This window comes from Furipterus horrens, unplaced genomic scaffold, assembly GCF_987537825.1.
Source record: "Furipterus horrens unplaced genomic scaffold, mFurHor1.1.pri manual_scaffold_4, whole genome shotgun sequence".
NCBI classification, from domain to species: domain Eukaryota; kingdom Metazoa; phylum Chordata; class Mammalia; order Chiroptera; family Furipteridae; genus Furipterus; species Furipterus horrens.
The window spans coordinates 142,443,462-142,471,108 of NW_028327174.1; the positions used below are offsets into that span (position 1 = coordinate 142,443,462).

The window sequence follows — 27,647 nt, forward strand, 5'->3', positions numbered from 1 at the left end:
GGATTCAAATCTGAGATCTCCAGCTGACTGGCTTGGCTAGGTATGTGGCCTCGAGCAACACCTCTGCGTCTCCTTTTCTCTGTTGTGTTACCTGGAAAAGGAAGAGAATACTGTACTGGGCAGTGGAAGATATCCTGGAGAGCAAGATGGTCAGGGTTCCTGCACCCAGTATGTCATGTGTATATGTAATGTGCCTGGCTCTATAGTTCCTCACAGGTACTGGATTGAGTATTAATGATGTGTCTTATATTTCTGAATGCCATGGTCCAATTTTAATCAAATAGTGATATGGCTACAAGCGTAATACCTCAAGAGTAGCTAGAAAAGAACTAATATTTTCTTTGCCATTTGAATATGCTTATTCTTGTTGTATTGAGGGATTTTTTACCTTGAATTCTAATAGCCATGCTTTTTTAATGTACTTTGAATATTGTTATAAAGAGGCTTGTTTTTTTGGAGTTTTTCTACAAACTTGGATTTTTAAAAGTGGTTTGTTGAAACATATGAACATTATATAAATGGTGAATATTACTGATCTTTCTTTGATATATCTATCATAGTTTCCAAAATACTTAATTCTGACATGCTCATATCTTCTGTGGATTGTTGGCTCTGTTGCATTGTTGACACCAGTCCATTTCAGATTTTATTCACTTTGGTTCCTGGACTTTATTATTATTATTATTATTATTATTATTATTATTTTGCCTATCAATAATTACTTTATTAATAGTTTATTTTTATTCTTTTTCCTTTACCATTTATCCGCCTTGCACCCTATTCCACCTCCTTCCACTCCCCCCCTCCCCCCTGCAGTCACCACACTGTTGTCCATGTCCTGAGTTCTTTCTCCTTTTTGCTCAGTCCCTCTGACCCCCACCCCCAAACCACTACCCTGAGCTTTCAACCTGATCTCTATGAGTCTATCTCTGTTTTGCTTGTTAGTTCAGTTAGATTCTACATATAAGTGAAATCATATGGTATTTGTCTTTTTTTGACTGGCTTATTTCACTAGACTTTATACACAAGCTGTCTTCCTATTTCCTCCTTTAGTTTTGCCTTGTGTAGAACCAGGCCTATACAATTTTGAAATTGGAAAGGGGAGAGGAATGGTGAGGTAAATGTTCCTATCCAGAGGCAGGGTATTGGAGAAGTTAAAATGTAAATTTACTCTGGAACTAAAATGCCTGGATTTAAATTCTGGCTTCACCACTTACTCCTTGTATCACCTTGGGCAAGTTAATGAACCTTTCTGTGCCTTAGTTTCCTCAGGTGAGTGGGTTTGGTGAGAATTAAAGGATTTAATTGTATAATATGCTTTGAACAGTGCCCAGTGTGTGGTAGGTGCTGTGTTTGCTGTTATTATTACTTCTGCTCTAGCATTAGTGTTGATTACTTTGTTATTGTATCCATATTTCATTTCTTCTCTTTATTGCCCCTCTGCTTCATCATCCTCACTGGTCACATGAATTGCTCACAAAAACCCTCAGAAAGTGCCATTCGGACATGTATTGGATCTTTTTTAAGTCTTACTCATTGGCTGTGACCCACTGTTACCACTCAGACACCCTCTTATTTCCATCGTGTTGAGATGGGTAAACAGGGAAGGGTGATGGTGAAAGGGTGAAAAGGAGAATTCACGTCTGCCATTGGATGGGAGTGGACTCCATGTCTGCATCTCAAAAATTCTTTGATTGCAAATGAGTTTCTTTATACTTACAGCAGAATCCTTGGGATAGTATTATAAGACATAGAAAGGGTCACATTTTAAAAATCTCCTATCCCTGTCATGGTAACTAATGATGAAATCTGGAAAGCCACAAGAAAAAAAGCACCATGTATTTACTTTAGGCACATCAGAGCAGAGAAGACAAACTGAAACTAATTTTTTATCACAAATCCAGAGGAGTGGAGATTTCATCTGGGAGCTAATATCAGTAACTTGCAACTTGAGCATTTAAAAATAAACATTTATTATAATAAGAATTTATCTGAAAAGAATTCTTTTTTTCACATAAGTGACTTGTAGGTGAGCGCTTGGGCAGCAGTGTTTTTCTCAGTTGGGAACTACATAACCTATAATTTCTCTGCAGGCTCCTTCTGAATCAGGGCCTCTAAATTCAAAGGGTGCCCCTCCATCCACCTCATGCCAATACTGCCTATCTTCCGAGTTAATATTTTATAGAAGAATACCAAATTTTATCGTGTATACCAAGCACTCATGTATATAATTTTGCCCTTTCTGAACTTTTAAGGGATTTTCAAGTTCAGAAAAGATAGGTAAGTGACTTAAACACATATAGCTAGTAAGTGTTCAAGTTGAAATCACCAGACTCCTTAATTTATGCTTTTTCATTGCTATCATGCTTCCCCTTGGGTGATTTAATTAAACATGCCTATGTAGATCTGGACTTCCTTATATTGGGATATATTTACTTTTTAATTGACAAGTTAATAAGTTTTTTGAGGTGGTAAACGTAATTGTATGCTATTTTTACGAAGGAATATTATAGTCTCCTTGTTAGAATAAAAAATATGACTAGTTTACTTTTAAGCTCACCCTGTATTTTTCCCCATGAAACCATGCAGTGCCTGATATTGGAATGCTCATCCATACGGATTTAGTATTAATTCTGAATATATATATATTTATAGTTATGTTTTATGCAGTGATCTGGAAATTGGTATATTTTTATCTCATTTGTCATAATATATGCAATGAGTAAATATGTTTCTAGGAAATTACAGTTCAGATGCTAGGCCCCTTGCTCAAGGCCACACCGCTATTTAGGTTTCAGTTCCAGGTTAAAGCCAGTGCTCTCTTGTTGTGACACCAGCGCATTTTTTTAAACCAACTGCCAGTGGTTGAGCTATTTGTTTGAAATGAAGTTGATGGTTTCGAGAGTATATTTTAAGTTGGGGTAAGGAAACTCAGTAAGTACTCTTCTCTGTTATTACACTGAACTAATTGCAGGCACTGATGGTCTATGCATGTGTTCATATACATACATCACATACTTCCATTTCTTCCAAATGCATTTTCTCTTAAAGAAATAACAGGGGGCAACTTATTCCTTTTCAAAGAAATCCCTTTCTCATCATCCAGATGAAAGTGAGGATGTGGTTGTAGATTCCTTTAAAGAATTATTGACTGACTTCCTGATGACTTGGTTTTCTGCCAGACAAAGGGTAAATTTAACTATGGAGACATTGTGCAAAATTGTTGGACAGCAAACCTTAAAGCTGGGTCAGTGATGTGGACATTGTTAGTGGGAAGTTGAAGTCAATACTTGAAACTGTCTAGATAAGTATTGTCAGTGACCGCTGAGATCTGTGCGAGCGAGGTAAATGATTTGAGAAGTTTTTTTTTTTTTTTTTTTTCTTTTTTAATGGGAAAGAAGAGAATATTATAGCCAGGAGAATATTCTGAAAACCTTGAAGAAGCTTTTTTTATTTAACACTTTCATTCAGTTCCTCATCCATGATTTAATGCATTATCTCCCAGTGGCTGGTGTACTGCTTGAGTGTCGCTGTTCGTTTTTAATTGGCATGTATGTACTGTCTCCCCAGTTACACTGTGAACGTTCAAGGCCAGGATCAGTCTGCTTTTTACATTTTAATTTTTGCCCACAGAATTTCTTATGCAGAAGTCAAATTAACTTATTATTCTGTGGGTAGGGATCTTTAAATGAATCCAAGATTTTAGTGAACTGTGTTGAGGAGCTCTTAAGGAAAGATATTGGGTATGTCTGTGATCTTATTTAGAAGAGATTTTATGCCTTTTACCTTACTTTACAAGTATTACCTGTAAATATAAGATATTTTTTGCCTATAAGGAAGACTATCTTTTAAGTCAACAAAATTTTAATGGTCAGGAATTATAGTAATATCAAGTGCTTTCAATAGTATATAGTTTCAGAATATAATTTTAAAATTATGGTAAAATATAACTGTTTCTTTTTTTTCTCCCTAGAGTTCAATTTTGATTGCTGTTGATAGAAAAGAAACTGAACATTGAAAATAATGTTAGAAACAATAGGTAAGATGTATTTCTTTCTGACTATTTTTAATAAGAATTAAAAATCCTTCCCATGGATCTTTGAAATATGGTATGTTCTAAATAGCAGGAGTGTGTCTATCGTAACTTAGTTTTTAAAAGTTTTTATCCACTAGCATTATACTAAGTTAATGTGTTTCTATATTTGTACAGTTTCATCTGAAGTGTTATAATAACATCATTTATAAGCAAAAGTTAAAAGCATATGAGTTATGGGTTTTAATACTTGAATGTAAACCCAGTTCTTATGTACGAACCTAATGCTGGCTTTTTATTCTGAGACATGATGGGAAATAGGACCCAGAATAAAGTTTTCATCTGTACTTTATTATTATTTGCTTTTAATATTCTGCACATGAGTAAATATTGTTTGTTTAAATTTGTGTGTGTTTGTGAACTAATGGTCAACATTAATTCATGTTTTATTTTCCAAATTTCTGTGTAATCCCACATTTAATGTTATAGAAAATGTCTCTGGTGATAATTGCCATTCTTTGATTACTATGATATGGCAAATATATTTTAATATAATATATAATCTGTTAGGACATATAAATTTTGTTGCACTTCTAAGTAAGAGAGAGAAAAGGAGAGAGTAAGTGTATGTGCACGCACATGCTTAGGGAGATGTTTTAAATTATTTTTGGTGGAAATTCACTATCTGGTCGAACAGGTATGCAAGGTGCTAGGATTATTATTATTACATATTTTACAGCTTTGTGCCTCATACATCAAGTAGTCAATATTTGAATTATAATAATTGTAAGTTAATTATATATATGTATTTGCTATTTAAGTTTTTGGGAAAATACTTAAAGTATTAAAAGTTGTGTTTTTTTTTTTTTTTTTTTTTTTTTTTGGTTTTTCAATTACAGTTATCCCCTTTTCCCCCAATTTCTCTCCCCCACCCAGCCCACCCCCTCTCCCGCAATCATATCCCTCCCCGTTGTCTATGTCCATGAGTCTTTTATACACGCTCTTTAATTAAACCCTTCCCTTACTTATCCCCGGAGAGAAAAGTTGTGTTTTTTAAATGAGAAATGCTTTACTGTGATGTATTTTCAAGTAAATTCTCAAGTATAGAATGTTTTTCTTTTTAATATATGTAGTTGTCATTTTGGATGTTATGACATTATCTACATTCACTTATAAGTTAGTTAATTATATTTCTAATTTTCTTACATGTAATTAAATTTTTTAACAGGTGAAAATATCAGCATTTGCAAGAATAGAGAGCATTTAGCTTTCAGTAGTTTTTATTAAAGTAGAAATAGCTGGCATTAGAACTCAAATATACTTTATTTGAATTAGTTTCAGTACTTTAAAATTAGTTGCATGTATCATATACTATAATTACTTCCCTGCTTTCAAACAAACTTTCTTACAAGAGACTTCAGTTTTGAGGGACATATTTATAGTGACATGTTTCAGTCCCTCTTTTTTTTTTTCTGAGTCATTTTTATGCTCTCAAAAAGGAATAGTTTTAGGCTTTTTATAGGCATGGGTTGATTTGCGTGTTTGAATCTTGCTATTGACTGGTGCTGCTCTTTGGTATAGACAAAAACCGGGCCTTGCAGGCAGCTGAGCGCTTGCAAGCCAAGCTGCGAGAACGTGGGGATGTGGCAAATGAAGACAAGCTGAACCTTCTAAAGTCAGTCTTGCAGAGCCCACTCTTCAGTCAGATTCTGAGCTTCCAGACTTCTGTGCAGCAGCTGAAAGACCAGGTAGGGACATCATTCACCCGAAGCAGGTATTCACGGCTTGGCATAGATCTCATGAAAGGCTTGCGTTGTTTTTGAAAGGTTGGTTTTTGTATGTGTTAATGAGTAGTAATGCAGTCATTTAAACTTCCAAAGGAGACTTTCAGATTCACTGTGGCTTTTCCCCCCTAGTTATTTTTGTAATGGTTGTTGCTATATATTGTCGATGATATGACATTGTGTTGAAAGCTGTGTGAGTGCTAAAGAATGAGCCCCTACATGAGAAGAAGATAATAAAGTATGTTTGAGTGGATGGCTGTGGACTTGGTTTCCATCATCACCAAAGCTCATTGTTCATGTGATCTTGCTCATTCAGGTTCAGACACTCAGTACTCTTACATGATTTCAGATAAGCCTGGATTTGCATGTGCAATCATGTGTAAAGAAGGGAAATCACCTCTATTTTCACAGTAAAAGGAATAATTACATTGTCATCAGTTAGAGGAATTGCAATTCTCACTTCTTAAAGGAGTGTGAGTAGCTTTCCATGACAGCATCAGATGGTGATAAGCATTAGAACTTCTAAATGTAACAGTTTTCTCTGTAAAAATCATAAGCATTAAAAAGTCCTAGCTTTTATATTAAAATTGCAATATATCACAATGACAGAATGAAAATTTAAGTCAGATGGTCTTTGAATTTACTTAATTTAATCACCATTTCTCAGGTTTATAAAAGTACTTAAGTTTTTTTTTTTTTTTTTTTTTTAATCCTCACCAAAGGACATTCTCCCATAACTTTTAAAAACAGAGGAAAGAGAGAGAGGAACAGAGATGGGAGAGAGAAGTATCAGTTGGTTATATCCTGTATGTGCCCAGACTGGGAATTGAACCCACAACCAAAGTATGTGCCCTGACCAAGAATCTGACCCACAACGTTTTGGTTATGGGGTAATGCTCCAAACACTTGAGCCACAATGACCAGGGGGGAAAAAAAAAAAAAAAAAAAAAAAATTTAATGGTTGTTACCCTCACACGGTTTGACGTGAATCTATGCCTTCAATGCAAGTTAATTCCCATTCTAATATTTTTAGCATTAGTTTAATGGTAATGGATGACTTGGTAGCAAATATTCTGCCTTAAAAGGGTGAAAATGAAACTTGAAGATTAGTTTTATAGTTCAGTGAAAGAACAGCTCCAATGAAAAAAAAACCTCAAAAATGTGCCCAGTGCATAAAGAACAAATAGTAGCAATAGAGAAGGAATTGTTTAATGTCATGAAAGTCCATTATCAAGATATATTGATAGCCAAAAAATTAAATAAAGAAGAATCTTTAAAAATATTTTTCTCTAGTGAATTTCTACTTAATGGTTTTTAAAGTCATTATCGTGAATTATGAAAAAGATGTTTTATTATATGTAGTTGTATTTCTCTCCTTTGAAAGTTATTGAAAAGATTGGTTTTAGATACTCATTTTCAGAATGGATGGGCAAGGTTTGGAGAAACTAATATCCTGAATAGCCGGCAGCCGTCCGTCTCGAGAGACGATGGTGTAGCTTCTTAAGAGTCTATCTGCACCGCCGAGAATGGCTGTTCGGTCCACCTCGGGAGTGACACGGTATCTGTCTCCTCCCATGTTGAATCGACATCTTGCGATGACGCTGGAGTGTCCTCTCCAGTGAAGCTGAAGCTACAGAGCCTGGGCGGGGTGATATGGAGGGTCTGCTGTTGCCCATGCAGCAGACCCCCCACTCTCTTCGCAGCTGAAGGGTCCAAGGGAAAGACGGAGTCAATACAGCTTGGCTTCAGGTGCGCCGCAGGAGTTGCCGGTGTTGACTACAACGTCAAACCGCCTTAGGGACTCCGGCTCCGGATTTTCTGTCGGGGTTTACTCCCTTAGCCTTTCCCCTGAAGAGGTATGCCGCAAGGCAGCGGAGGTTTTCTGGAGTCAGAGTTTTCCTTCTCTGATGTGCCCTGACTGGAAGATCGAACCAGCGACACTTAGCTCGCAGGCCGACGCTCAATCCACTGAGCCAAACCAGCCAGGGGCTATCCTGAATATAAGTGTGATTATGATGTGAAAAACTATCTGGTTTTTCAGAGAGTGTGAAGTTGAGCTGATATCTTCTCCCCTTGTTGTATTATGAAGATATGATTAGAATGAGGGGAAAAGTTCTAACAAAAAGTACTAGTATGTCATGAAATACCCCTAGTCCAGTGAGATAACTGTAAAAATGCCTCTTCTAGTGAGCCTTATGTAAGCGGAATAGCATTTGCACTTACCAGGTCTACCCAAGGGAGGGGATAAAGGGCTTACTTGTTGAGCTTGCTTTATATTTGCAAGTACAAGTAGGAGATGGGCCCCAGACTGTTTGAGCCCCACGTAATTCAGCTGCACCTCCTTGGAAATCTGTGGAGCATAATATCATTGGGTGTCATCGTTTGTGACTTATGTACAGTGCCATGTTGTTGTATTAATGATAGACACTGATATATTTCAGGACTAAATAAGATGTGAGATTTGTGAATTCTGTAGGCATGTCCCACATGCCTTTAGACTTTTGGCTCTTGGGTTACCTGTTCAAGTACTGAAAAGGGACTGAGGCAACCATGTGGCCCACACCCTGCGTATCATGAGGACTTAGGGAGGATGAGTGACTAGAACTAGAACTCAGTTTTCTTGGCATTGCCAGGCACCACCCTTGCCCATTTCTGACTATGCAGCCTGTCTCACATAATTTTTCCCACAAAGGTAGAAACTCAGTCCATAACTGAAAAAGTTTAATTTCTATTAAAATCACTGATAACTTCTCAGTTGTTTTGATTATTCACTTTAGTCTTCATTCTTTACTAATTCCGTTTCATTCATTTATGGAACCAGATTATTTTTTCTTGTATGACTAGAGTAAATTTTCAGAAACTTGTATTATTTTTGGTTTTAAAGTTTAAACATAAATACTCTAAACTTTGTTAGATTTAGACTTTCTATATAGTTTAAACCAACTGCTAATTGATTAATATTCATGGTTTAGTATTTAATTAATGCACCTAAGGAACAAAATATTTTTGTGCTTTTTAACCAGTAACTACACAAATCTGATCAACAGTGGCTAGCTTTTATTTATTGCCTTATACCTAAATTATGTTTTCAGATGTATAATTTTATATGCTCAATAGGTACAAGTTACAGTTACCATCTTTATTAGTATTATTGATATATTTGACCCCTCTGATTTTTTCCCACCATAATTCTCCTGTCATTTAAAAAGCAAATGAAGTGAATAATTGAAAAGCTCAAGGTATACGTAGCATATTGGAGAACATGATCATATTGTTGCTTTAATGACAGATGCTGACATGCCATATTGAATTAAACCTACTATTTTTTCCCTCACATCCTCCTCATTACTTCTATTTAATAATGTTTAATTTTTCTAATTTGCTTCTTCAGTATTAAGACTGCTCTTAGATATCAAACTATTTCCCTTTGGCATATTAAATACTTGACAGGTGTGTAACTGAGAGGGCAAAAAAAAAAAAGGAAAAAAAAAGCCATGCCCTGAAGGGATGTGCTATTTAAATATTGTCAAAAATATTAACAGGGCTGAGAGTATAATTGATGCCTCTGTTTAACTCTGCCACATTGTGCATTGTTCTAACAGCCGGCTAAGAGGATGTATGCTGTTAAACCTGAATAATCTCTAATGGCTCTAGTTTATTTTCAACTGCATGATTCCTGTTAAGTGAAGAGAAGAAAAAAAGAAACGTGACTGTGTGTCAATGATCTGTCAAGTGCAAATTCTCCAGTAGTGTCCTCCCTGTCACCTAGCCATCACAGCTAATAACTGCAGGCTCAATGCGTATTCATGACAAAAATCCAGCCATTGAGGGGCAAATAAACACGTTAGCAGTTTGATAATAGAAACTTGTCAGCCATGAGGAAATTGGATTTGCATGTTAATTCTATGATGCTTCTCCAGTCCTGTGAAGGTGTATGCTACTTTCCTGAAGAATTAATTGCCTTGCCTTATGAAGTGACCACAGTCACTAAATGAAACATCTTTTTACCTTGAGTTAGTTGTAAGAAAACTGTGGGTTAAAATTATTAATTTCATTAGAAGTTGGGACTAATACTTTAAAATTTATATTGTTGGTTCTTTTTTTTTTTTTTTAAGCAATGGCAACAGAGACCAATTCTAAGATTGAGGAAATGGAGTGGGTAATTTAGGTTATAAGAGTTTTTGCTATGGGAAACAAGCACCGAGTCACAGAATATTCTAGAAGACTCTCTTTGTAGTGATTTCCAAACTTTTTGGAGTGTGACACTCTTATTTTGTTGTTTTTATTATTTAACATTTCCAGGCTCCTAGTCTATTCAGCTTTCTCCCATAAAAGTCTTGGCTTCTATACTTATCATTTAGATGCATAAAGTATATACATACAAAATTAAGTCAGATTTTTTTGAGTTTTTCCTTAAAAATATTGACATCTCTTGAAATAATTAGAGAGATACTGATTTAACATAAAAGCAGGTTGGAAATTACTGTTCAGTGTTGATAAATGTTATGTTTTTTATTTTTATTTTTGAAATACAATCTTCATGATATAAAATTTTGGTTTATATTTTTGTTTCTAAGTTTTACCTTAGTTTGGTTCCTAAGTTTTACTTGAGTTTGGTTTTTATTTCTATGTTTCTAAGTGTTACTGTTCACATTCCAAATGTATTTCACACAACCTCTGATGACAAAACATGTTAATAGTTGATTCAAAGATAAATCTAAACAAAGATTGAATAAAAATATCAGAACTAGATTTTTCCAGTACCTCGGATTACTTAAATTATTTATATCATTTAATTTTCATTACCCAGATGCAAAGGCAAAACAAAACAACAGAAAAAACTGGGGGAGATTACGCATTGCTCAATGTGAGACATCATGCAGTGAGTCAGATTTCCTCTTGGTAATGTGAGGGTTATATCATGGATGCTTTTATTTAAAAATGCTCATAATTATTTATTAATAAAACTTTACTGAGCACCTAAAATCAATAAAAATACCATGAATAAATAAGGTGGTGGTTCTCACGATCCAGAGGGGAAAATAGAATATATATATTCTTCTATACTAAAATAGCAAAACAAGAACGTGGGTGGTATGAAAGGAAGGGATTACAAACTCGGACTAGAAGAAAAGTTCACACTGGGAATAACATGGGTCTTGAAAAATCAGTAGTAATTTTCTGCAGAGATGGGGAAACAATTTCAGGTGATGGGAACAGTGTTTACAGGTACAGAACAGTTCTTAACTGGGTGTGATTTTACATTCTTCCGCTTAGGGGACATTTGGCAATGTCTGGAGACATGCTTGATTGTCCCAGTTTGAGGATGGGGCAGAGCATGCCATTGACATGTAATGGGTAGAGTCCAGGGATGCTACTAATCATCTCCAATGCACAGAACAACCCTCCAAAACAGAATTATTGGGTTTATAAAGTATGCACTGCTAAGGTTGAGAACCTGTGAAATGGTCACATACAGATCTATGTTATCAGAGAAACAGAATATATGTAGGCTATTGGTAAGAGGGAAAACTTTCACACCAGATTTTGAAGGATTTAGTAATTCAGGGTTTTGTTTGTTTTAATCATACTTGCTCTTTTGCATTCAACTTTCTGTATTAAACTTCATTGTATCAAATTGAAATTATTAATTCTCTGTTCTGTTAAATACAGCATTTAAACAATCAACAACTTTTTTATTTCCCCACATTTTAAAAATTGTAGTAAAGAACACATAAGATTAAGGTAAGAGTTTTAATGACAGTTTGATAGGTAAGACCTTTGACTATAATTGTAAAATACCTGAACTATTCTTCTATGATGCTTCTTTAATCTAACAATGAAATACACTAAGGATACACTGTAAGAATGCATCACATTCAAACTTATAAAAGTGATGGCTTTTCTTCCAGAAGGTACATGAGGAAATGTATACCCTGTATTTTATTATCTGATACTTTGTCTTAAAATAGGAACAGATTTGCCCTGGCTGGTGTGGCTCATTGGTTGAGTGCTGGCCTTCAAACTGAAAGGTCGCTGGTTCAATTCCCAGTCAGAGCACATGCCTGGGTTGCTGGCCAGGTCCCCAGTTGGGGGTTGTGCGAGAGGCAACCAATATATGTTCCTCTCACACATGGATGTTTCTGTCCATCTCTTTCTCCCTTCCTTCCCCCTCTCTAAAAATAAAGTAAAAAGTAAAAAAAAAGAACAAAAAAACAAAAAAAAAAACTAGTAGCAAATCTTAGAGAAATAAGTAGTTAATGTGCATTTCAGAGGGCCACTTTTAAATATCTACTATCAGAGTTGGGGGTGTTAGATGGGACACCACTATTCTGGGGCATGCCTGCAAGGCCACCATCTGTAGCTATATGTTTGTAGACTGCTAAATCAAGTTTATGGACAAAGTCTTGAGGTATGCTACGTTTAAGCAGTTGCATCAGTAACTGATAATTCCTTACATATATATATTTTAAGATTGATGGAAAAATGAGATTTTTTATTGAATTTTTGGAGTGACATTAATAAAATTATATGCTTAATGCGTATAGTTCTATCTCAATATATTATATCATCTGTGTATTGTATTGTGTGTTTACCACACAAAGTCAAGTCTCCTTCCATCACTATTTATCCCCCTTTACCCTCTCCTGCCTCCCCGACTGCTGTGTTCTTTAGTATTCGCCATGCTGTTTTCTGTGTCTGTGAGGGTTTTTTTTTTTTTTTTATTCTTTTTTGGTTAATTCCTTCACCTTTTTCACACAACCCCACATACCTCCCCTTGTTCTGACAGCCATCAATCAGTCTGTCCTCTACCTGTGAGTCTGCTTCTTTTTTGTTAGTTTATTTTTTCATTATATTCCACATATAAGTGCAGTCATATGGTACTTGTCTTATTCTGACTGGCATACTTAATATAATGCTCCTCAGGTCCATCCATACTGTTGCAAAGGTAAGATTTCTTCTTTTTCTTCTTCTTCCTCCTTCCTCCTCCTCATTCCTCCTCTTTCCTGCCCCTTTCTCCTTCTTCCTTCTTCTATTTCCTCCTCTTCTTCCAGCCAAGTAGTACTCCATTGTGTAAATGTACCACAGCTTTTTTTATCCACTCATCTATTGATAAACACTTGGGATGCGTCCAAATCTTGGCTATTGTAAATAACACTGCAGTGAACATAGAGATGCATATATTCTTTAAAATTAGTATTTCATTTTTTTTCAGATATATCCCCAGAAGCGTAATTACTGGGCCATAAGGCAATTCCATTTTTTATTTTTTGAGGGAACTTCGTACTGCCTTCCACAGTGGCTGCACCAGTCTGCATTCCCACCAACAGTGCATGAGGGTTCTCCTTTCTCCACATTCTTACCAGCACTTGCTATTTGATGATTTATTGATGATGGCCATTCTGACTGGTGTGTGGTGGTATCTCATTATAGTTTTAATTTGCATTTCTCTGATTATTAGTGATGCTGAGCATTTTTTTCATATGTCTATGGACCATCTATGTTATCTTTGCAGAAATATCTGTTGGATCCTCTGCCCATTTTTTAATTGGATTCTTTTATTTTTCCTTTACATATACATGAAATGAAGTATCTTTTTCTATACCTTTACTTTCAGTCTGTGTGTATGGTAAGCTGAGAATCTTGATAACTGAGCATTTTGTTGCTCTGTTTTGAATTTGGTAACCAGAAAAGTGCTCTTTTGTGCAATTCATGTCGCCAAGAGCAGGAATGACTGTTGCTTCAGGTGTATTTTATTACTATATGTAACAAAAAATGACCCCTCTCTCTGTGGTTTTTAATTTGAGAGTGAAATGAAGATGATTCACCTGAGTAGGTTTGTAATCAGTAAAGGGGAAATGACTTGTCTCTCAAGAACGCATAAGTTAAATTATGACTTGGTGTCAGTAAGGGGAGGGAGACAAAAAGAAGAAAAATATGCTTATCCCTATTAACAGAAATTATCTAAAAATGGACTGGAATTCTTCCTAGTGTATATTGCTTGTGAAAATGAAGAAAAGTTTTTCTTATCCCTGAAGTGGTTTTACTTTTTTAGTAGAGTATTGCATCCATGTACCAGAAAAGAGTCTGTTTCTTGAGACTAATGTGCATTGTCTAGAAGTTTAAAGAAAAGGAGTGATTCTTATGTTTTTGCATTTACCATAAAGTTTATTTACTGTAGGAATTTCAAATACTTTATTTTTGGTACAATAACAGCTTTTAAGTGTTTGTTCCTTAAACTAAAAGTTTGTAAATATAGAGCCTTTGGAAAGACTAAAATTCTTGTTTTATCCTGGGCGAGAAGGCACTGTTCATGCTTTTTATACAGTGCTGGATTAAAATGCAACACCATCTTGCTATTGGGTATGCATGTGTGTCTAAAACAGCAAATGGTGCTAATTGTATAGTGTCTTTGTGACAAAGTTAAATGATCTCTGGAGGAAAAATATGTGAAATTTACTGGCCATAACCTAAATAACTTTTTAACCTAAGAAGTAAGAACTGTTGATTTACGTTTGAAGCTTTAGTAACAACAACGATTACCTTTAAAAAACCCTCATGTACTGTGTGAACTTTGTCTCATTTAACCAGTCCATCAGCCCAGAGGAAGGTGGAGGTTATCCCTGTTTTTGTCCAGTGAGGAAATTGGGGTTTAGAGAGGTTATGTAACTCATCTGGACCACACCATTATTCATTGGTAGATTTAAGAGAAGAATCTAACTCTGTCTGACCCCAAAGCCAATATTTTTTACTTTTAATTTACACTATTTCTGAACCCTTAGTTCTCTAATATAAAGGAACAAAAAAGTTAGGAAAAACAGTTAATAGCATTCCTAAAGAGAAATGCACTTAAATGAAATATTTTGTGAACTCAAATTTATTGTCATTTCTTTTAAATTCTGCCCCTAAATTTTAACCAGAGGGCCTTTAAAATATAAACTAGAACTTTCATATCCTTTTTTATTTATAATTATACTTTATTTTAAAGTAAATGTAGATAGTGGACTAAAGAGACAGTATGGCAAAATAAGTCTTCATGTGTTCTTTTTCATATACAGTGGTGGGTAAAAGTAGGCTTACAGTTGTGAGAATGCCCAACAGAATTAATAAAGTTATTGGCAATAATCATAATCTGCATGACTTTTTCCATATGAACAACTGTAAACCTACTTTTGCCAATCCCTGTATTTATATTGTACTTTTCTGTAAAGTTTTGTTTTATTTTTATTTTTCTCTAAGCAGACTAGGAACAGTGAATCAATTTGTTTTCTAGAAGTGTGGGACTGATAGGAGAAACAACTGAAAAAATTCTAACATGTTTGTCTAAATTTTCATTTCCTGAATTACTCTTTGGCTTGGCATTTAAAAAAGATTAACTTAATTTTGGTATCTTTCCTGTTTGATGTAGAAAATTTCAGCATCCTTTGATAAGAATATTATTTTTGGTTAAGCTACATTCTTTAAATTTTTTCCATTGAAAGTTTTGCTAAGAAGGCACAGAAGTGTTGAGATTTAAATAAAGAAAAGGCATTCTGCAAATACACATCAACACACATGCCTAGACTGTGATGTATGTGCTGTGCTCCAATTGCCATTTTTTCTTAACAAGCATAAAATGTAGTTTAGGAATTAATTGTACTTTAGATTTGTTTGGAGTTCATTTACTACTTTGGGGGTAAAAACATGTCATATTCATCTTTGACTACCTTTTACCTAAAGTGATACTTTCCTCAAACTCAATAAATGATTGGTTAATTAATGAATACATGAATGTTCTTAAATATCCAGAACTGTTATACACTAATAACTTATCTTTCCTTATTAGCTATCTAATTTTAACATAAATAAATTAACCAAATAACTGAAGTTATATTGAAAACACCAAGTTCTTTCTCTTAGTGACCATATTGATAAGATGTTCCTCCTCCTCCTCTTCTTCATCATCATCATCATCATCATCATCATCATCATCATTGTAATTTACAGGTATTGAATTCTTACTCTGTGTCAAGAACTTTTCCGTACAGTTACATGTTTCATCATTACAACAATGCTATACAGTATATAATTTCCTCATTTTACAGATGGGGCAGGGAGTGGAGGCACAGAGAAGTTAAGTGGTAGAGCTAATATTGGAATTCAGGCAGGGCTACTCTAGAGCTCAGGTCTTAGTCATGAAACTGTGTCATTTTCTATTTCACTGTTCTCATAAACAATGTAATAAACATAATTTAAGGCTTTCCTGGTGATTTGATTATCTGATCTCAGATGCAGTCATTGCTGTATAGTATGAAGACAGACACTATCCAGACTTGTACTCTGGCACTGATATTTATTAGTAGATGATTTTAAACAAGACTATTTCTTAAAATGAAGGTGTACATGTATATATGTGTGTGTACGTATGTATGTATATATCTTCATTGACCCACTTTTCTTTCTCCTTTAGTTGAAAAATAGGAACTAAATAACATGGATTAGCAACTCTTAAGGCTTAAGCCTCATTGATGCTTACCAAGCACCTAATAAATATAGCACTCTTCTTATGTTTGAATTTTAATATTCTAAGGCAGCAGTTCTCCAGCATTTGGTCTCATGACCTCATTTTATTCTTAAGTATTACTAAGGACCACAATGTGCTTTTGTTTATGTGGCTTTACACACCAATATTTATCAAGTTAGAAATTAAGGTTGAGAAATATTTAAAATTTTTATTTATTAATAGATCTAAAACTGGCAATAAGAAACCCATGATATTTGAAAATTAGTGAGCCAAGTAGCTCAACTGGTTAGAGTGTCCTCCCAATATGCCAGGTTGCATGTTTAATTCCTGGTAAGGGCACATAGAAGAATCAACTAATGAATGAGTAGAACAACAAATTATTTCTCCCTGCCCACCTCCGCCTTAAAACCAATAAATAAGATAGTAAAAGAGTGGCATTGCTGTTCATTTTTGCATATCTCTGTTAGCTTCTTCATTTGATCTTTTTGGAATTATCATCTTAAGTTGATGTATTTGGAGAAAATCTGACCTCACACAGATATTTAGCTGGGAAAGGTTAGAGTATAGCCTTTTTATTTTTTATTTTTTCAGCATTTAAAAAAATGTATTGATCATACTATTATAGTTATCCCGATTTTTACCCTTTGCCCCCATCCATCCTTCACCCCACTTCCTCTGTGATACCTCTCCTTTGTTCATTTCATGGGTCATGCATATAATATCTTTGGAACTCCATTTCCTATACTTGCTCTTAACACCCACTTGCCTATTCTGTAACTACCCATTTGTACTTTGTTGTGGACCTCTGACCAGCAGAGTCCACGGCGTTGTGGATGAGGGAATAAATGCACAGCGACTACAAGAATCCTGTGGAGAAGAGGGGACAGAACTGGCCACTTTCTAGAGGAGAAAGCACAACTTGCCCCTGCCTTAACAGGCTTATATTGATTTCTTAGGTGGATTACATCCAAGAAAATTGTGAATCATAGTGCCAATCATTGCCTTATATGATTATTACTTTTGCATATTAGAGAAAAGAATGTTACACATGCATGGATGATAAGGATAACTCGTCTAGCCACATCATATTCTTAGAAATTGGCTCAGAATAGATCCTAAGAAACTGCTTCAAGGTTGCACACTGAACATCTGTTGTTCTCAGCCCAGGATGAGGGAGTCCTTTAGCAGAAAGCAAGCTTTTAACTATTATAGAAATGCAGGCCTGGTTCCCCACGGGAAAACCGGTGTGGGGACTGGGTCCTGCGTGCCACCATACTCCCAGTGGTTTTCCACTCTGGGGCTGAGCTACATTTGCCACTACCAAGCACCCTGGTTTGCCATACTTCTTAATCCCTTCACTTTTTTTCCCCATCCCTCAGACCCCCCTCCCCACTGGCCTGCATCCTGATGGTCTCCATATCTGCAGTTCTGTTTCAGTTCTGCTTGTTTGCTTAGTTTGTTTTTTAGATTAAATTTTTTGATAGTTATGTATTTATTGCCATTTTAATGTTCATAGATTTGATCTTCCTTTTCTTAAATAAATCCTTTTAATATGTCATATAATAGTGGTTTAGCTTTACCTTGTCTGGGAAGCTCTTTATCTGCCCTTCAATTATAAATGATAGCTTTGCTGAACAGAGTAATCTTGGTTGTGGGTTCTTGCTTTTCATTACTTTGAATACTTCTTACCAGTCACTTCTTGCCTGCAAAGTTTCTTTTGAGAAATCAGCTGAGAGTCTTATGGGAACTCCTTTGTAGGTAACTCTCTTCTTTTCTCTTGCTGTTTTTGTTTTTTTTTAAGATTTTATTCATTTATTTTTAGAGAGAGGGGAAGGAAAAGAGAAAGGCAGGGAGAGAAACATCAATATGTGATTGCCTCTAACACACCCCCAAGCAGGGACCTGGCCCCAACCCAGGCATGTGCTGTGACAGGGAATTCAACCGGTGACCCTTGGGTTTGCAGGCCGGCACTTAATCCACTGAGCCACACCCACCAGGGCTCTCTTATTGGTTTTGCAATTCTCTCTTTATCTTTAACATTTGGCATTTTAATTATAATGTATCTTGCTGTGGTCCTCTTTGCATCTGTCTTGTTTGGGACTCTCTGTGCTTCTTGGACTTTTATATCTATTTCCTTCACCAAATTAGAGAATTTTTTTTATTATATTTTGAAATACGTTTCAATTTCTCTCTTTCTCTTCTCCTTCTGTACCCCTATGATGCAAATGTTGGCACCCAGCGCACAGTTACAGGTCATATTGGAACACCACCCAATAACCTCCACAAGCTACGGAGGATATTGGATGCTGGCCAAGGGTCACAGCTAGTCCTATCAGCTGTCTGTCCTAGGTAGATCCCTCCCATTGACCTGCTGACAGCAATCAAGACTCATTTACAAGTGAAGGGAGTACTCAGCCCACATGGAGGGCGGACCTTGAATACCCTGCTAGGGGGATAGGGGAGGCTGTGCCACTGGACCCTATAGGACACCTGCTACATTAGGGCACACTACCAAGACACAGAATCAAAGCAGTTTTACCTAATACACAGAAACAAACACAGGGAGGCTGACAAAATGAGGAGACAAAGAAACATGGCCCAGAAAAAAGAACAGTTCAAAACTCCAGAAAAGAGCTAAACGAAATGGAGATAAGCAGTCTATCAGATGCAGAGTTCAAAACACTGGTTATTAGGATGTTCAAGAAACTCAGTCGGTACTTCAATAGCATGAAAATGATCCAATCAGAAATAAAGAAGATACTAAATGAAATAAAGAACAATTTACAGGGAATCAACAGTGGAGTTGAGGAAGCCAAGAATCAAATCAGTGATTTGGAACATAAGGAAGAAACATACATTCAACCAGTACAGCAAGAAGAAAAAAGAATCCAAAAATCGAGGATAGTGGAAGGAGCCTCTGGGACAACTTCAGGTGTTCCAACATTTTCATCATAGGCGTATAGCCTTTTTAGATATTTGTGGATACCCTTCTTTGATAGGACACCCAAGCTCTTTGTAGTTCAACACTTAGTTATGATGTAGAATCTGAAACCATATCAATGAAAATTTTGTATTTAATTACAATAAAATCTGTCTCTCTTGCTCTTTGAATTTTTTAAGCCTGTGCGTGATTTTGTATCATCTTGGTAATCTGAAAAATTTAAAAAATTTTAAAAATATTAGACTTGGTAGTCTAGCTTCCCATTTTATCAACAGTCTTTAAACTATAGAAAGTTGTCAAGCTTAAGGTGGCAGTTATAAGTTCCAAAATTCTTATTGTCACTTGAAAGCTCAAATTTTACTACAGGCAATGGTTACTGTCGTTTTTTTCCTTGAAGTGACAGACTTACTGTTTTCTTTTTCAAGAAATTATCTGCCATATACATACCTTAGTTTGTATAATCACTTTTTGATATTCAGTAATACTTTTAAGTACTATTATGCTCATAAAAAAGTAGCCAGTTCAGCTTGCAACTCAAATAATAGTGCTCTTCCTCTAAATAAGATTTTTTTATGCAGTGTGTTTAAAAAGATATCTTGTACACTAAAGAGTCAAGATTGAAAAAGATTAATAATTGTATTGCTTCATCAAGAACTTTAAAAATGAGTCAATGGAAGGAGAAATAGACTATTGCTCTTGCTGAGAGGAGCTAAAAAGAATTTGTTCTCTTTTTCTTTCTTAGCCTTCCACAAATGCCTCCCCCCACAATGATGCTAATAAAAAATAAAGGTATTATCAAAAGAGATCAAACAGTATGACACAGAAATCTTCTTCTTCTTTTTTTTTTTAATTAGTAGAATTGGAACCTTAGCAGAAAGTATGGGGATAGGTTAAAGAATACTTCATTATAGGACCTAACTTTTTAATAGTAAGCTTAAAATATTTTTTTAAACAATGCAAAATGAATATAGTTTAAAACAAAACTGTGACTGCATTAAGGTCAATATATTTTTAGCCTTTATCCAAGAGTTTGTGTATGTTTTAGGAAATTTGTGATGGGGGATATATGAATCTTCATATAAAGTATTTCTCAACTTTTTAGGTGAATTTAAACCTTCTTTAAAAAATTAGTTTATAAAATATACATGGAGAACTCTGCATTATGCTGCCTGGACCCAATATTTTAGTGAGTATGCATTGTGGATTAATTATAATTAATATATTTATGGTGGAATTTCAAGAATCAATAAAATCTTTTTAGATGTAGCTTTGTGTGAAAACTAGTGCATTATAAAATAGCATAGCCTGCTACTTGGCCTTTCAAAGTTGATGACATTGTATAGAAGTACAAAGTCTACAGTCTTGTACTTGATCTTGTCATTTCATAAACTATAGCAATCAGCATTGCTGTGGTAGATGTTGATCATCCATATATACTTGTCTAAATACCAAAAGGAAGAAGACACAATCTATAATTCATTTCCTTCTTTAGGTTTAAGTGTTCTTAGCTTTTCATCTTGAGTTGCATGGTTGTTGATAGTTTATCCTTTTTAGCGCAGAGAAATTTAAAGACAAATATGGCACTGAAACTTTGTACTTGTGTATACCTAGGGGCAGCAGCAAAAAATCTGCATTGTATTTACTCACAATGACTCTGTAAACATTGTTTCTTTATGATTTGTAAAGTAGTTTTTATTTAGATAAGCATTCTTTAGTTAAGTAATTATTTTCTAAGTTCAGTCTCCTTATCTTTTACATTTATCAGCCAACAATAGTCAACAGCTACTTAAAAATATCTGCAAATTATTGTGTGGATTCTAGGCCACTGTATGCTTGCTGTTCAATAGGCATAGCTAGTAAAAAAGAAGTATTCTGTCTCAGTAGGTGGGGGAACTAATACTGGGGGAGTAATTTCATAGGGTATCTAATGTATTAGTGGTTACGGGAAGCATAATCGCTGTCACCTAGAGCCCAATATCTTGGATGTTTGAGGTGCTCAATAAGTTTGAATGAATGAAGGGAAGGCCTCATAATAAACATGAAATTATGCTTATTTCATTTGAAAATGACCCCCCTCCCTTTTATAACTTGCTGCTACATTTTGTATCGTGTTTAGTTTAGAAGCTGTGAGCTATTTTATGTCCAAAATAGTCTCATCATATTAAGCTAATCCCCTTTGAACATGCAACTCAATTTTTTTAATTAGCTTTAAAAATAAGGATCAGAGTGCCACCATCAATTATTGTGCAAGGGTTTGCCTGTTCAATAATGCATCAGAGCTGTGCTCTAACCAGTATTTCACTGAAAGATTTATGGAAAAGGAGGCCACCCTTGGTTCCAAACTTGAAATGCAGTTCTATTATGTATAAATTTTTTTTCCTGTGATTGCTACCATTTTAGGTGCTGTATTTCATTGAATACTCTCAGCATCCTATCCATCTTTGCATTTTATATTTGGGATCAGTTCCAGAGAGTGTTTTACAGCATTTTTGTAAATTCACTTCTTTTTTGTTCTGCAAGAAAAAAAGACAAGGTGCAAATTAAAAAAAAAAAAAAAGGAAAAGCCTACATTTCTCTGAGGTGCACCTGTTATGTCAGATTCCCCAGGGAGTGCCTCATTTCTTATTTCTCATTATGTTTAGTAGTAACAAACAAAAAATGGGAAATTGAATTAGCAATATATGTTTATGAAATTTGTCTAAATTCTATGGAACAAGAGTTGCAAAAGCAGTGGTCCTTTTTCTTAATTCAAGATAATATACAAACTTTTAAATGATAGAAATCTAATATCCATCAAATATACATAGTGTTAGGATAAATTTTATTCTTTTTGCTATATTGAGCTTTGAGAGTAAGTTGCAGTAATAAAAACACAAGGAAATTCAACTTGATCCTAAGCAGTCATCTTTGTAGACAATTATGTAAGTACTTTGGAAAGATTGATGTTAGCCATTAAAACAGAGCTAATAATATTAACTTCCTTTTCAATTAACAACCCAGAAGGGATAGATGAAATTTAAGAAGACAATATTTCAATATTTTGTAACAGATTTAGTTAAGTGAATCTATATATTTGAAAAATTTGGTTAATCTTAAGTGCATAGGTCATATTTGTATGATCAAAATATTTTTAAAAATATTTAAGACATGGACTTTTATGAGTATTTTTGGAATGATATTCTATAGAGTATTATTGAAAAACATAAAAAGCAATTTATGATTTTGAATCTCTCAATTATGTCAGCCTAGTACCATTGTGGGGCAAAATACTTCAGTGTAAAAATGTGTGATAACATAATGATTATTTTTTCTTCTTGTAATTTGGTCTGTAATTAAGTGACTACAGCTTTTAAAAATTTATAATATTTAGGGAAGAAAAATTTAATACATTTTCATAGTATTCATCTTGACTGAGTACTTGGTAAAGGATTTACTCTGGGAATGGAAATTAGCCAGTTGAATCCTTATGAAGCCTGTGGAGGGTCATCCGTCACAGTAATAGAGTAAGCTTCATCTTTAGATATCTAGTTCCTGTGTTCTTCATTATTTAAGGGGAATGCCTGGTAATTGAACTTTAAATGCAGAGTGTCTGAATAGCTTGATATATAGATGCTATTCTTTCTTTTTTAAAGAGAAGTGTTTTTGTATCATCCATTGGAGTGCCCAGGTTCTGTGTTCTGATTGTAGCACTTATTTTGCAGATATTTTAAAAAGTGAGAAATAACATAAAGAGCAAAATTATATAGATCAAGAGTTTGTTTTTAACAAATTGAATTTACACACATAACCCTTCACTTAAATTGAAGTATGGACAGTTACCACTACTCCTTAATACTTTTGGTGTCCCCTCAGTCAGTCCTAACCTTCTACCCCAAAGGAATCACTGTTTTTTTTTTTTCTGGTCTATTTGAGATTAATTGACAAATAACGTTGTATAAGTTTAAGATATATAACATGGTATTTGACATGTATATGTTGTGAAATGAATAGCGCAATTGGGTTAGTTAGTATATTCATGAACTCATATAATTTTCTTTGTGTGTGTGTGTATGTGTTGAAAATATTTAAGATCTACTCTCTTAGCAGCTTTCAAGTATACAATACAGTATCGTTACCTGTAGTCACCATGATGTACATTAGAACCCTGTAACTTACTCATCCTATAGCTAGAAGTTTGTGCTCCTTGACCACCATCTCTATTTCCCCCTTCCCCTAGCCTCTGGTAATCACCAGTCTCCTCTGTTTCTATAAGTTTGGCTTTTCTAGATTTTACAAATAAGTCAGATCATACACTGTTTTGACTTTATTTACACAGGTGAAGTATTTGAATTTTATATAAATGCCACTTGAATATATACATTCTTTGTGCATGGGTTCTATTTTTCATTTTGTATCTGTGACATTCATTTATATTGTATGTAGCTGAAGTTCTTTTGTATTTTTCATTGTATAAATATACTAGGATATCTTTGTCCATTCTTTTGTTGATTGTAATTCTATTTTCTCTAGTTTTTGGCTACATTTCATTTGATGTTCATAAGTGTACATTTCTCTTGGATATTTTCTTAGAGTGAAATTTCTCCATCTTAAAATATATGAGATCTGTCAGGAAAAAGTCCAGACATTGTTAGTATAACAAGAATGGTTTGCACATCATCAATGTAACCTGGCAGCCAAGGAGAGTGGACTGGAATCTGTATGCATGAACAATGACAACTTCACTGTACTAGTCATTGGGGATGGTAGATGCCTTTGAGTACGCATGTGTACTGTGTGGCCATGCCTTCAAAATGACTGAGCAAGTAGAGCAACAAATCTGCATCAGATTTTGCATTAAAATTGAACATTCCTCTGCGGAAACTATTCAGATGATTCAAGGCTTTTGGGGACAATGCAGTGAGTGCAGTGCAAATAAAAGTGTGGCACAAATGCTTCAAAGATGGTCAAGAATCTGTTGAAAGTGATTCACCTTTTGGAAGGCCTGCAGCAAGCAGAACACTTGGAAATATTGAATGTACATGGGCAATCAACAAAGATTGGCGACCGTGTGAGACTAGAAGTTGATCTGGGGATCCCAACATCTACTGTGTCCAAGATTTTGATGAAGGATCTTGGCATGAAACTTGTGGCAAAATTTGATCCATGGCTTCTGCTACCAGAGCAGAGGCATTGTGCTGCAGTTGCTAATGACTTCATTCAAACCGCTACCAATGAACCAGATTTCCTCAAGAAGATCATAACGAGAGATGAATGATGGGTCTACTGCTATGATCCAAAAATAAAGGCCCAGAGCACATAGGAGGGGTGAGTTGTAGCATCCTTGTAAGAAGCAGCAAGCAGCTCCGCAGTTCGCAGTTCAGAAGGATGATCCGGCCATGCAGCCAGGGCTAGTGAGAAGGCAGGCATGCTGCTGCTTTGGTCGTGCCCACTCCTGCTGACTCGGAAGCCACCAAGGACTCTGCCTTGCAAGACCTTGTCTCTATCTGGACCCTTGGAACTTCGGACTTATGGAGAGGACACTCTTTTGGGACTTGTGACTTTCCTGGACTTCACCATGATCCAGTGTAACGAGGTGCACCATGGTGGATCCGCCCTGTGAACCAGACACCTTGGGACTGGCTGCCAGGCTAGAAAGCTCCTGACTCCTCTTCAAGCAGACACGTGGAAAGGTATTTTCCCTCATGAGGGAACAGACCAACTGCACCAAGTCATGGCTTTTGAATGCAATTTGAGACTGTGGGATGGCTGTCAGCATTACAGGCCCGGTCGTCCGCCCAGTAGAGTTGGAATTTCCAGATTGGGGCTTGGGCCGCCTCTCTTCCAGGACCCTCCCCTCGGGACCGCGCGGGGCGCCGCGGGTGATCTGGGCCGGCTCTCCTGGCGCGAAAAGGTGGACAAGTCCTATTTTCAAGAGAAGATGACTCTTAACTGTTTTGAAGGATCTAAAACTTGTGTACCTGCAGACATCGATAAAGATGAAGAATTTGTAGAAGAGCTTAATAGATTAAAAACTTTTGCTAATTTTCCAAGTAGTAGTCCTGTTTCAGCAACAACACTAGCACGAGCTGGTTTTCTATATACTGGGGAAGGAGACACTGTGCAGTGCTTTAGTTGTCGCGCAGCAGTAGATAGATGGCAATATGGAGACTCAGCAGTTGGAAGACACAGGAAAGTATCCCCAAATTGCAGATTTATCAAGAGCTTTTATTTTGAAAATAATGCTGCACAACCTACAAATCCTGGTATCCAAAATTGTCAGTACAAGGCTGAAAACTGTCTGGGAAACAGAAATCATTTTGTTTTAGACAGGCCATCTGAGACTCACGCAGACTATCTTTTGAGAACTGGACAGGTTGTAGATATATCCGACACCGTATACCCGAGGAACCCTGCCATGTGTAGTGAAGAAGCTAGATTAAAGTCATTTCAGAACTGGCCAGACTATGCCCACTTAACCCCAAGAGAGTTAGCCAGCGCAGGGCTCTACTATACAGGTATTGATGACCAAGTGCAGTGCTTTTGTTGTGGTGGAAAACTAAAAAATTGGGAACCTTGTGATCGCGCATGGTCAGAACACAGGCGACACTTTCCTAATTGCTTCTTTGTTTTGGGCCGGAATGTTAATATTCGAAGTGAATCTGATATCCTGAGTTCTGATAGGAATTCCCCAAATTCAACAAATTCTCCAAGAAATCCAGCCATGGCAGATTATGAAGCACAGATCATTACTTTTGGCATGTGGATGTACTCTGTTAACAAGGAGCAGCTTGCAAGAGCTGGATTTTATGCTTTAGGTGAAGGTGATAGAGTGAAGTGCTTTCATTGTGGAGGAGGTCTAAGTGATTGGAAGCCCAGTGAAGACCCTTGGGAAGAACATGCTAGGTGGTATCCAGGGTGTAAATATCTGTTAGAAGAAAAGGGACAAGAATATGTAAACAATATTCATTTAACCCATTTACTTGAGGAGTCTGTGGGAAGAAATGATGAGAAAACACCATCAGTAACTAAAAGAATTGATGATACCATCTTCCAGAACCCTTTGGTACATGAAGCTATACGAATGGGATTCAATTTCAGGGATATTAAGAAAATAATGGAGGAAAAAATTCAGACATCTGGGAGCAACCATAAATCACTCGAGGTTCTGGTTGCAGATCTAGTGAGTGCTCAGAAAGACAATACACAAGATGAATCAAGTCAGACTTCATTGCAGAAAGATATTAGTACTGAAGAGCAGCTAAGGCTCCTGCAAGAGGAGAAGCTTTGCAAAATCTGTATGGATAGAAATATTGCTGTAGTGTTTATTCCTTGTGGACATCTGGTCACTTGTAAACAATGTGCTGAAGCAGTTGATAAATGTCCCATGTGCTACACAATCATTAATTTCAAGCAAAAAATTTTTATGTCTTAATCTAACTCTACAGTAGACGTGTTATATATTCTTATTACTTTGATTGAATGTGTGATGTGAACCAAATTTAAGTAATCAGCATTGAATTCCATTAGCATTTGCTACCAAGAAGAAAAATTGGAAACTGCAGTGTTATAGTTGGCAATCTAAAATTTGAATTCCTAGATTTTCAGAATATTAGCTATATTATCCTTTTTTTTTTTTTACTTTTAATTGAAACCCTAGACTAAGAAGCATCATATTATAACTGATCACAATGTGTATTTGTAAGTACACTGACTTGGCTTCTAAGAGTAAGTGAATTAATCAACTAATTTTTTCATTCTTTTCAGATAAGCTTAGTTAACAAGTGGAGCATTCTATGTAAATGTGGAGATTAGAGTTAATCTCTCCAATCACATTATTTTATGTGAAAAAGGAGTGAACCTATACACACTGGTGGAAAGATAGAGATTACTTTTAGATGTTAGTCTTTGTGTTTTAGATTTTGTCTATTTTCTTTTAAAATTATACATACATACTTGGGTGGATGATTTTTAAAAATGATTTTGCCATTGTTAAAAGGTCATTTAATGATAGAATGCCATCTAGCCTACAATGAGCCAAATGAAGGTTGTGTGTATTTTGTATATGTATAGAACAAATGATTAGGAAAGATATATACCAAACTGTTAAATGTGGTTTCTCTGTGGGGGAGGAGTGAGTCCCAGAGGGGCTTTATAGGGGCCTTTCACTTTCTACTTTCTTTCATTTTGTTCTGTTTGAATTTTTGTAAGTATGTGTTACTTTCGTAATCAGAATTTTTAGAAAGTATTTTACTGATTTAAAGGCTTAGGCATGTTCAAATGCCTGCAAAATGACTTATTGGTCAGCTTTAGTTTTTCTAATCCAAGAAGGCAGGGCAGTTAACCTTTTTGGTACCAATGTGAAATTTAAATGTCTTTATGTTTGTCCTGCTTTGTGGTTGAAGAATA

At 35.6% G+C, this 27,647-nt stretch overlaps 2 protein-coding genes across 2 annotated transcripts in view; both read left to right on the forward strand.

Annotated features, from left to right (window-relative positions):
* The window catches only part of MPDZ (multiple PDZ domain crumbs cell polarity complex component), a 171,370-nt gene that overhangs the window by 26,802 nt on the left and 116,921 nt on the right, over positions 1–27,647 (forward strand). Inside the window, exons 3-4 of the mRNA XM_090274100.1 lie at positions 3,974–4,039; positions 5,615–5,781. Of these exons, the coding sequence (XP_090130226.1) occupies positions 4,024–4,039; positions 5,615–5,781 (183 nt within the window). The 5' untranslated portion in view covers positions 3,974–4,023. The remainder of the gene's footprint in view (positions 1–3,973; positions 4,040–5,614; positions 5,782–27,647) is intronic.
* LOC150012972 (E3 ubiquitin-protein ligase XIAP) lies at positions 25,030–26,858 on the forward strand. The gene has a single exon (XM_090274099.1). It carries the CDS (start codon positions 25,180–25,182, stop codon positions 26,671–26,673), a length of 1,494 nt encoding a protein of 497 aa, XP_090130225.1. The 5' UTR covers positions 25,030–25,179; the 3' UTR covers positions 26,674–26,858.

Coding starts and splice junctions, on each gene's coding strand:
- LOC150012972 (XM_090274099.1), top strand. CDS start 25,180: ATGACTCTTAACTGTTTTGAAGGATCTAAAACTTGTGTACCTGCAGAC.